The sequence below is a fragment of the Typopeltis vanoorti genome, chromosome 8 (assembly GCF_054136105.1).
Source record: "Typopeltis vanoorti isolate ZY-2024b chromosome 8, IOZ_Tvanoo_1.0, whole genome shotgun sequence".
NCBI classification, from domain to species: Eukaryota; Metazoa; Arthropoda; class Arachnida; order Uropygi; family Thelyphonidae; genus Typopeltis; species Typopeltis vanoorti.
In genome coordinates, this window is record NC_143556.1 from 72,581,829 (window position 1) to 72,594,447 (window position 12,619).

Sequence of the window (12,619 nt, forward strand, 5' to 3'; positions counted from 1 at the left end):
TTAAGTTCATCAACATCATCAGCTCTCTATGTATATCCTCAAGGGATGTTGTACAGGATACCATGATAATACTGCATAATTAATTAAGTGTATTATTTTTTATTGCACATATATTATTTATTATTATCATTTTATTTTTTGAGTTTACTTCTACTGCTAGCTACAGTTACTGAAGTTTGCTAATTATTTAGCATAGACAGAGAGCCAAGCTATTATCTTTGTTCTGTCCACTCTGACTGGACAAAAATTCATACCTATCATTAACCTTTCAAACTTTGTCTCTACCAGTCAGTCTATCTATCCTCTCTTCAATAAAGTTATCAAACTTACACAATATGTTTTTAGACAGTTAATGCTAATAAATTCTGCTACCACTCCAAAATAAACAACTTGCTACCAGACTTACCTGTATTTTGATATTGTCTGATCACTCTGTTCATTCACTGAGTTAAGCTCTTTATTATTGTAATGATAATAAAGATTACAGTTAAAAATAAATTTTAAAAAAAATGCCAGAATGGAATGTTAATTGACTCTTTAGAATTAAATCTCATTAATATGTTATAAAATGATGGAAATTTAACTAGACATGTTGAGAAAAAAACCTAAATCATACTTTTAGTATGCGGAAGAAGACAAGTTCTGTTAAATAAAGGAGATTTAACCAATTGATAACTGATAATTGAAAACCAGTAAACCAATTGATATCTCAGGATGTTACTTGGGTGATGGCCAGCCAGATGAGGATTTCTGTGAGAAGGGGATACATGTGAAACTACAAGGCTGGTGATTATGACAAGCTCAGGAGAGAGCTTGCAGCTATATCATGGAATGAGGAATTGAAAAGAAAGGAGATCAATGCTGCTTAGGACCTGTTCAGGAACAGTCTGGCAGTGGCAATGTCTGAATGCATTCCAAAGGTCAAGAAATCAAATAAGAAAGGTGTGAAATGGATGAATGAAGAAGTTAAGCATTCTATTTGGAAGAAGGCATTATGGAGTTGTGTGGTAAGATGAGTGGTGGTAATAATCAGTTTCACAAGGAGAACAAAGTGCAAACAAGAAGGGTAACTTGCTTGGTAAGGATAGTAAAAAAGTGCAGCATGAGTAGTAGCAGTTAGCTAATGAGGACAAAAGAATCCTAGGAAGTTTTATGGAGAGAATGGTAGAACATTAACCTTTTAACCACTGATGATACAGTAGAAGTGTTAAATGAGCAATTCATCAAGATATTTCATCCTCATGAAAGTAAACATCATGCAGAACTTGAGAGCAGTGGGAAGGGAGGAGCCACTCATGGTGAGTGAGCAAGAGGGACTGAGTAAACAAGGAAACTGAGTGACTCAAGATTGTCAATAAGGCTGCAGGACTTGTTGGTATATCCCCGTGTGCCTTGAGGGAATGTGCAGAGGAGTGGAAAGAGGGCAAAACTGTTCTGCTTCATAAAGGGGGCGATAAGATTAAGGCTTTGAATTACAGGCCAATCTATTTGTCTGAAGCTGTGATAAAAGTGTTAGAGGCTAGTAAGAACCAGGATTCAGAATTGAGTTGACGACAACAACATTCTCTTTGATGGATAGCATGGTCTTGCTAAAGGAAGATTGTGTTTTAGTAATCTACTTACTTACTACAACAAGGTGATAGGAGCATTGGACAAAGGGGGTGCATATCTAGTGATAAAGTAATGGACTAAGGGTACTTACGAGTTGTACAGAAATAATCGGCTCCTTAGTATCTTCTGTTAGCTTTCCCGTTTACTGCTTATTTTGCACAAAAAACACTTGTAATTACGATGAAATACGGGAGAACAAGTTTAATGTAACTTGTTCACAGGTGCCACCCTCCACTTGATATGACCTTGTGAGGATCCCTGTAAAATTTGAGGATAAAGCCTTCATGCTCAAGGAATTTTTTGTTTGATGCCAGATCTCACCACCCACCACAGAGCCACAAACTGGCATGCAGTGACTGCACTCAAGAGTGGAATGCCAGGGCTACCCCAGATACTATGCTGGCACAACAGCAAGCCTTGGGCCCTGTTCCAGGAACACGGACAAGAAACTTACTGCAACACCCTTGCAAGCAAGCTCACTAATCAACTGATCCTGACTGGGCCATCTAAAATTGCCCATTTTGCAGAAGCAGAGGTCAAAGTAATGCAAGATCCTCTTTTCTGGATGTTCACAGGTTGCACTACATGGCAACCATACCGACAGAGCAATGGATCCAAAAATGGTGGTGGTCTGAAAGGCAGGATAACAAGGACTCAGGAGAAGTAAAAAAGAAAGAATAAAAAGGGCCAGTCACCGGGAGGTCCCCTTCACCACAGACAGGTATCCTACAAGAAAGGGGATGGCAGAAGGGACTGTCATCTTCTAGTAATGTCTAGTATAAAATGAGATTCCTGCACAACTTTCTTATAATTTGTTTTTTGTTTCATGCCTAATAATTTAGCAAAAACATTTGAATTTGTACATTTTCAAACACCAAGTGTTCCAGGATTCTCCTTCTTCTTGTCTCTTTGCAAGCTTTTGGCCTATTGTATATAGGTAGTTTTAATCAATTGGTCCAATATGTAAAATTTGAATATTCTTCAATCTTTCAAACACAGTGGCCAATTATTTCAGCTGGTGCTCAACCTGAGCCACAACAAGCTTTGAGAACTTCTTGTCTGTCCAGATTTTATTGTGGGTATATATAAATCTGCAATACTTGCAGTATGTATGCTCTTTTCAATCACACTTTGTCATGTGCTTGTATCATGCAGATATTATTCTTATGTATACTTCTCCAGGGAATCAAAGAATGGGTGTTACATCATTTTGACACTATATCTATCATAAGATCTCTATCACATTCACCAAGATATATACACATTTAACAGCAGCCCATTCCAAACAAATGCTTCTTTGCCATATCTTTAGGCCAATTTTCAGGGATGACCCTGAGTCACACCTGCAACTGCCAAAAACTGCAAAATGTATCTATAATATCACTTGTATCTATAATACAAGTTTCCCTTACTAACTTGAATGTTCCCATTATATCTCATCAGTCTATTCCTAAAATTTTGAAAACCACTTCTCAATTTGTTCTCATATGCACAATTCCATATTTGCCAATTATCTTGGTCATCCATCTCTGAATTTCCTGAACTGTCTCCTCATCCATCTCCCTGGAACCTAGGTTACCATATTTGCACACAACAGTCCAGATGTAGTCTTATCAAAGTCTTGTAAAGTGGGAGAATAACTTTTTTTCTTTCTTTCTTACATGCTAGTGTTTTCTTTAAAGTGCAGTGATTTGATGCAGTGTAGCTCCAAAAACTAACTCAAAGCTACTATAACTCTCAAGTCCTTAGCTTCACTGACTAATCCCAGAAAATTCCCATTAATATGATCCTCTCTTTGCAATGTTCTTTATCCATAATGCATAATTTACATTTAGAGATATTCAACCACTCATTAACATTTACCCATAGAATAAGTGTGTTTGCATCACTCTGAAGAGATTCTCAATTAGATATGTTTCTTTTCACTTGACCCCAAATTAGCATCAGCAAACAAATGAATATCACCACCTTTGAGTCCATCTCCAATCATTAATATACAGTATAAGTCAAACAATGACATAAATACAGAACCCATAGCATGCATCATGTTGGAGGCTTAATGGATTTTTTACAACACTCAAAAAGAATTTAAAGAGAATTTAATACTTCCTATATTTTGTCCTAGTCACTAGGACATCTACGGGGATTTCAAAAACAATTAATGTAACATATACACAAATAACAAACAATACTAAGCCCAACCACGTGGATGACACTAAAGTCCTATCTAGGTAGAGCGCCCTCTAAGGGCAGTAGTAGGTGGCCTGGAATGCAAGGTGGGAACTCTGGTGATGAGTGTTTCCCAAATCTTCGGAAGCTTAATGCAACCATATTTATTGAGATTTGGTTGGTTTTTGAGAGCTGCTGCTGCTTCTAAGAAAAGTCTCTCTTTCTTGAATTTGCTGTGGTGGAGCATGGTGGTTTTCTTCCATGATACCCTGTGGGTGGTGTCCAAAACATGGTCAGCCAAGCCTGAATGGCCATAGTTGTGTTTGAAGATGTACGACTTGTGTTCCTCTAGACGGATGGATGCTGATCTGCCTGTCTGTCCAAAGTACGCCAGCTTACAGGAACAGGGTACTTTGTAAACTTTCTTCGCCGCCAAAAAGTAATTTATCATATGCCCAACGTACAGCTCTCCTGAAACTACGTAAAGAAAAAAAGTATCGTCATCACCAGAGCGGATAAGGGTAATGCCACAGTCGTTCTTAATACCAGTGATATATTCGACCGTAGAACCCACATTATTTCAGACATTAAATATATCGTGTTAGGGTTAGGGACCACGAGATGGCGGCACATTTGAGCCGTCTCTCTTCACTGTGTACCGCTTAATTAGTGATAGCTTTGGGCCATCTGTCTCTGATTGGGTACCAGTGGAGATTGAACTGCCCACTCAGTCTCCAAAAAGTTAGATAGGGCTAAATGGCCTCGCCTACTCCCGTATTACGGGAATAAAAAGGCGTTAGCTGATTTTTTTTTTTTTATCATAGCCCACAAAAAAAAGTGTCATTTCTGATATAACTCACCTTAGAAAAGCTGCTTTACTAGAATGAGTTACATGACCTCCAACCTTCTTAAACTCCAAACTATCATAAAAAAATCAACCACTCAAGTGTGAGTTTCTATTGTCTGAACACTGAATCCTTATTTAACATTGCAAAATCTGATTATTGATTGTTCAAATGCCTGTTATTTGCAATTTTACTGATTATCTGAATGTCAAGCCCAATCATAAGAAAAGTATATGTCACATGACTCACTGCACTCAAATCAAAAAGTACAATCTGTAGAATTTATGGCATCTGAATTTCAAAAGAGCAACTTCCAGCGCTCAGGTGGCATCAACAATGACCTTTGGCTGGAAAGAACTGCATTTGAATCCCATGTTAGATGCAAAGAATCCTTATAAAAGCCTTTTCAACTGATAGTGAGTTAACTGGTTTCATACAGATGTGATAGCATTTTTTTCTCCTGAAAAATTAGGTCTTTAGCCCCACCAAGCAAGAGAACACAAAATTTGCATGCACGCACACACACACACACACACGCACACACACACACACACACACACACACACACACACAGGCATAAGGCTAGTTACCCGATCCTGTTCAAAGTATGGTTTTAGAAGACAAGGATACTTGGCCAGTTATGATCCTTAAAGTACCAGTGACAAGGATGATGAATATTAAAACTTAATTTTTTTTTTTTAAATTTCAATCTTAATAACATAAGGTTGAAAAACTTATAACATATTTGGTACTGTGAATGCACTAAGAGGGTCAGATAATCTGGAAATCCCCAGACACTAAGTATGGCGATTTTTTTCAAGCCACTTCAGGCTTTCAATAAAGAATAGTGGTCTCACGACAGGTGATGAATACTGAATCACTTAAATTATGTAAATTATTTTATCCATTATAATAAAATTATAGAGACAACTATTGTGTTAGATTTTTTTTTTCATCAGAGGTTAGACTAGTAGTGTGAACAGTTGACTGAATTAGTATTACCTTAGAACACTATGATGTGTATTGTAATGCAGCTTATCGCTTTGTATAATATAGTAATCGACCAAATATTTATCTGACCTTCAAAACAATGACCTTTCAATTAACTGAACCCTTGCATGTCAACTGACTTCTGGTAGAGCATCACATAATCGTAATTCAATTATCCGACCCTTCAGTTATCAGAACTCATTATTTTGATAATGAAGGGTCGGATAAACAGCAAATTACTGTAAATGTATACTCTGAAAGTCAAAACATTGGGTAATTATTTTGGTTTAAACTGAAGTTATTACTACATGGTAATTGTATCCATAATTTTATTATAATGAATACTGATCAATGAGTAACCAAGAAAGAAAATAATACTTTTTATCTAATTTTTGGATAAGTTTTTAATTAAATCATATTATTAACAGTACCATTTAATGTTCCTCTTTTTCAAAAAATATACGTTTCTTTTTATTTCTCTTTCTTTGTAAAAGAGAAATTTTATTTCCTCATATCATTCTTAAAACAAAAGATATCCCAGTTTCTTATGATCAAGTCTGATGCAGATTCTAAATGGAATAGCTAAATAATACATATTATACAAAGCATTTCACAAACTTCATGAAAACAAGTTATGAAAAAAAAAAAAATCATGTGAAACTTAATATGCAAAACTGATAAATGTATTTAGAAAGAAAATCCCAAACATTCATTCATTCATACCCACTAAATAATTATGAGAATCATTAGTATGAAAATGCAGCTAACTTGGAACTGAAACTGAAGCTTTAAATGCTCATTCACCATTGGCTTAGAAAACAGTAAAGGATTCTTATTCAATCAAATCTACTGACAAACTTCCAGAAAATTATAGATATATATATATGGCATAATGGATTTACTCGGATGACATATTTTTAAAAAAGATTAAATGACTAAAAGCCGAGAGATAAAAAGTAAAAAATACTATTTAATTAAGCACGACTAGTTTAGTCCTCGTAGAAGACTTCTTCAGGTGGACAATAAGAGGGAACAATCAACAAAAATTGCAAAAGAATAAAAAAATCTATACATTAAAGCATTAGTGTATTGACATTTGAAGTGATGTATCTCCTCATTGATGGACGTGCACATGAGCTCAACATCTCGTGAACGCCAAAATTTGTTATTAACAAATCTAGTTACAACCTTTGCAGTGCAGAAAAGAATATTCTTAATAAGGGCTTTAATTTCATGATATCACAAAAATCCATCCCAAAGGAGCTGTTACTTACTAAAATTGAAAAGGCTACCACTTTCTTCCTACTCAAGAAGCTAATTTACTCCGTATGGAATCAATTTTTATTGTCAACAATGTGAAATCCCCTGCAGACCACATCTCTCCAGCAGAATGTCAAGCAATTAAAAATCAAAAAAAAAAAAAATAATAATAATAATCCTTCCTGCTGATAAAGGTTAATGCCACTGTCATCCTGAATACTGAAGATTATAACAAGAAAATGTTCCAATTATTACAAACAGATACTTACTCGATTCTTGACAGAGATCAAACTCATGAACTTCATAACCATATAAATAACCTTCTTAGAACAACTAGTTTCCCAGAAATATTCGATTATCTCTTCTTTCAGTTCATCCTTTAATCGCTAGATTAATGGATTATCAAAAATCCATAAAGAAAACACTCCACTAAGACCAATTGTAGAAGGCATTGATTCATCTACTTATAAACTTTCCAAGTATTTAGCAAAATCACAAAAGTGCTTATTTGGCTTGACCTCTTCTTTTATCAAAAATTCCGTCGATTTTGTTTCAAGTGTAAAAAACATACTGGCAAATCTTTATTTGGAATCTTTTGAAGAAAAAGCTATCTCCTCCTTTCCTTTGAAACCAAAATTGTGGAAAAGATATATTGATGACATCTTAATCTGAAGCCACAGTCCTGAATCTCTAAAGAACTTCCTTGATCACCTCAACAGTCAACACCCAAAAATCAAATTTACTGTAGAATTAGAGATTGATGGCTCTCTCTCTCTCTCTCTCATTCCTGGATGTTAGACTCACTCATATTTCTGAGAAATTAAAAATCTCAATTTACAGGAAACCAACTCACACCAACAGATATTTCCATGCACAGTCCCATCACTATCCACTTCAAAAACTTGGTATTATCTCTATGCTAGGCAAACATACTCACTTGCTCCTGTGTGAAAAGGAAGATATTAACAAAGTGCTTCAGTTTCTTCTCACTACTTTTCAACAAAATGGTTATTCAAAACAAACAACTAATAAGTTATTTTTCAATCCGCCTCCTCGCCATACTGAAGATAGAAATAGTGAAAAAGGCTACATATTCCTACCATATCAGCTCCGTTTTGCCAAAATTGGCCGAAGTTCTTAAAAAATACAACATCCGGACTTCTTTCACTCCTCTTCTGAAACTCTGTTCCTTGCTAAGTAGGCCCAAACAAAAACACGACAACCTAAATTAAAATATCCCAGTGTTTACTGAATTTGGTGCAACTGCAATAAACCTTACTTTGGCCAGACAGAAAAATCCATTGAATTACGTCTTGATGAACATATAAGAGATGTCACATATAGCAGAACAAGAGCTAGTGCTCTGTTGAAGATGTCCTGAATTCTGCTAACACAAATGAGGAAAACGTCATTCATTCAGTCTTATAGGAAAAATCTGAAAATATCTTTTGCTGCTATGATGAACTAGAAAGAAGAATTGTGGAATCCAAAGAAATAGTCCCCATTCATATACAGCTTAACAACAACCTCAGTTATAATCTTAAAGACCCATTGTGCTGCCATCCAACCTTGACGTTCACAAGATGTTGAATGCATGCCCAACAATGAAGAGATACACAGAATAGTTCAAATGTGAATTACGCTAATGCATTAATGTATAGTTTTTTTTATTCTTTCGCAATTTAGTTGGTGTTCCCTCTTATTATACACCCAAAGAGGTCTTCTATGAAGATGGTCGTGCTTAATTAAACAGTATTTTTTATCTCTCGGCTTTAAGTCATTTAATCTTTAATATATATATGTGTGAATAGTTATTGCCACCTCTTGTGGCAAATAGCTACTCATGGTTTATTTTATTTTTTTCACAGATGAATTCATTTTCTGCTTTACCTGATCGATATTTTTCATAGATATTCCAGAAAAAAAAAAAGAAAAGAAAAAACCATGCTGAAATTTTAAGTTTTTAATACCTGCAGAACTTGCAGCTGAAATCTTCAATAGCTTTATTAGTTGGGATTTTGTCATGTCCGCTGCTTGATGACAGCAAGTTGCAGTAGTGTTGTATAATACAGATATCTCCTGAATATAGAAAGTTATTTACTACTAAAGCACAAGGTGAATGTAAAACTTGGATATTCTTTTTATATTATCAGAATGGTACATTTGCAAAGAGAATCAAAACACGAACTTCTGAATTAACATAATAAAGATTTTGAACGTAAAAGATAGTAAATATATAATTAAAAGAATTTATAATAAATAGCTATTTTGTTTACTTCGACATGTTTACTATTTTGTTATAGATACCATGTAATTTTATAAGCTAGGTTTTTTAATCCTTTTCCCCAAGTATGCAAACAGACAAGTAAGTCAAGTTTGCGGCTGCACATAGTGCAACGCTAGGCAACTCGTTGCAAAGGTGGAGTAAGCTCTGATCACTTTCCTTAGAATTTTCCCCTAATGCAAGGCACATTTCCTTGCAGAAATGTATGATGCTATGCATTAGGGTAATGGTCACTACCCATACCGGTTTCAACCTTTATTGAGGTCTCATCAGTGGGAGCCAAACCTAAAAAATGCCAAGGCTGAAGAGTAATACAGAGCTTATAAATAGTTTACCTAAACAAGTTGCCATAAGGCGCTTTTGACCTCATTAAATAAAAATCTCAGGATGAGAGTAATATGTAGAAATTTTTTACCTTGAGTATATGTTAAAGATACCAAGCAATTTTATAAGCTAGGTTTTTTAATCCTTTTTCCCAAGTATTCCCTGTATTAATAAAAAAAACCTTTCTACATATTACTCTCATCCTGAGATTTTTATTTAATGAGGTCAAAGCACCTTATGACAACTTGTTTAGGTAAACTATTTATAAGCTCTGTATTACTTCACCCTTGGCATTTTTTAGGTCTGGCTCCCACTGACGAGACCTCAATAAAGGTCGAAACTGGTATGGGTAGTGACCATTACCCTAATGCATAGCATCATACATTTCTGCAAGGAAATGTGCCTTGCATTAGGAGAAAATTCTAAGGAAAGTGATCAGAGCTTACTCCACCTTTGCAACGAGTTGCGCTACGTGCAACTGCAAACTTGACTTGTCTGTTTGCATAAATTGCTTGGTATCTTTAACATAACATATACCCAAGGTAAAAAATACATGTTTACTATTTTGTTAAAATGTGTTGATAACACATTTTAAAAGAAGTGATCACCAATAATAAATATATAACATTAATATAAATTTTGAATAATGTTACTATGACCTGTTTTTGCTTCTTCAAAAACATTAAAGCTGTATTAATAAAAGGTCTACAAGACTGTTCTAAATGGAATGAAAGAGGAAGTAACTGTAGTTTGGTGGGTATAAAGTTGGACTGCAAACAGATGTTAACCAGCAGCTTCTTACATATGCTTAGAGGAAAAAGTGGAGGATGATGGAAGCCAATTATTTCCAAAACAATGCTGTATGGTGCAGAAGCAGCTCTTGGGTCAGCTCCCCCCCCCTCCCATTCCAGTAGGTTACCCAAGCAGTTTCTTATCACTTTTAGAGACACTTTTCAACTGAAGGTGAATTAGTTGATCTGGCAGGCACTAACAAAAGCAAAATAGATTTTGCTTTTGTTAGTGCCTGCGTGCACATACCATATCTTTATGTTCCTGAAGATGGCAACGTGACGTTGCTGAAATATAGAAGTTATTTATTAAAGTTACCTTTAATTAATGTACTTTATATGCGTTGTTAATTCCGTAAACTAATTACCAGTTATGTATGACCAACGTATAAGCCTTGCTACTGGAATTATCTGATCATTGCATGCTTTCAGGCCAGTTTGTTCTGTTCAAGGGACAAAAAAAACAAGTTATTTGAGATGACATATCCTGCCAGCTTCACATGAGGCTGGCTAACTCATTTTTGGTTGGAAAAAGCTATTATACTAAAAGATGACATTCCTCACATCGGTGAATAGAATCAAATCCTGTTTTTTTTGTTTTGTTTTTTTGACCAAAGGTCACATGATGCACCATCTGCCCAACTCTGCTACAGAAGCACTAGTTGAATATCCTTGAATCTCTCAAGTTTGATTTTATTAGCCAATATTAACCAGCACAAGATATTAACACGAATGTGTATTTATGTCTGAGCCTGCAACTGAAAGCAATGGTTTTATGAGTTCAAAGCAAGTAATGTCTTCTCTTACTGTGTTTAAAGTTTCAACTGCTAGGATGATAATCTCTATTCTAACTGGGATCCTATTAGAGAGTGGTCAGAAATACAAATACTTAGATTCTCTCAAATGATTCAATAATTCAAGTCATTGTTTAGTATGATGCACAAGCATAGAGTACTGCAATAAGAAACTAACAGAATCATTGGGACTGAACTGTGCAACACTGATTGACTTTAGTGGTTCACAAAGCAAGAGATCAACCTACTGCATTTCATATATGTGGGTGTGCAGATGAGTCAAACAGTACCGTTCAAGTGTGGCAGAAACTGTAGTGTTGTTCTGGACTTCCAGCCATCATGTAAAGAAAATTCTAGCAAGAATATTGATAGGATCTGTTCTAAGACGATACATATGCATGCCATAAACAGTTCCAGAAACTGGTAAAAAGGTGGTGGATGCATTTGAACTGATATAAAAAGGATTTTGAAGTAATTCTACAAATCCACTTACCAGGCAAGTCATGAATGTATGTCCATATGTGATGTTGTGTGCAAAAGACTGTGGCAAGAAACTTCATCAGGTCAACATTACTGTTCAGTGCAAGACCACTGCCCATTCGGGAAAAGTTTGATGTCTGCTCGTTCTAGAGATTTTAAATATATATATATATATATATTTAAAATTAAAAAAAAAATAATTTAAAATATCATTAGCCCAACAACAGTATTAATGTATTATGATGGCTATGGCCTTACTGCAGTATTTTTTATTTTTAAAGGATTCTACAGAATGTCTTCTTATTTGAAGTCGTTTTTTTTTTTTTTTTTTTTTTTTTTTTCAACTTCATTTTTAGAGCCTGCTCAGAGCTCTGAGATGCTCTGTATGTGAGAGTGCTAGTTTCTGTGTATGGTGATGATATGAGTCTTTGTGTATGTAATTGGTGATGTGTGTGTTTACAAAAGAAAAACATAAATGACACCAAGTACTTCATGACAGAAATGCAGGTCTTTCTGACCATGCACTTGAAACATGCCACTAGATTGAATGGAAATGCACCAAGTACTTACATCAGACCAAAATATGGTATGAATGTAAATTCAAGGAAGCCTTATTAAATGCTTATCAACCAAACAAATCTCAACAAAAATTGATGGCCTAAAATCCCCAAGGATTTGAATAACATCTAACCCAGCATCTGGAAAAAGAAGAAAACCAACAACTTTTCAAGCAAGAATAACCCACATAATGGATACCAAAAGAAAATCTCTTTTCTTTTGGTACCCACATTAAATGTTGCGATGCCTAATTTAGCATCATCCCAAATATTTCTCTCAAAAGATTCCCAATATCATTAATCAAACAGTAGTTGCCCAAGTCCAGTGATATGCTGCTCCTTCCAATTTGTATCATTATCCTAACGCTTAGACAACAAACAGAAATTTAAAATAACAAGAATATAGGAAACTAATAACTGCTGATGTAGTTTTGCCAATATAATTATGGATTTTTATTTTTTATTTATTTTTTCTATTTTATTTTTATTGTAGTTGATTATTATTATTAATTTTTTT

General features: G+C 34.9%; 1 protein-coding gene across 1 annotated transcript in view; it reads right to left on the minus strand.

Annotated features, from left to right (window-relative positions):
• Nucleotides 1-12,619, minus strand: part of LOC150104095 (dual specificity protein phosphatase MPK-4-like) — a 71,081-nt gene that overhangs the window by 29,703 nt on the left and 28,759 nt on the right. The window contains exon 4 of the mRNA XM_090396773.1: nt 8,846-8,954. Within this exon, the coding sequence (XP_090252899.1) occupies nt 8,846-8,954 (109 nt within the window). The remainder of the gene's footprint in view (nt 1-8,845; nt 8,955-12,619) is intronic.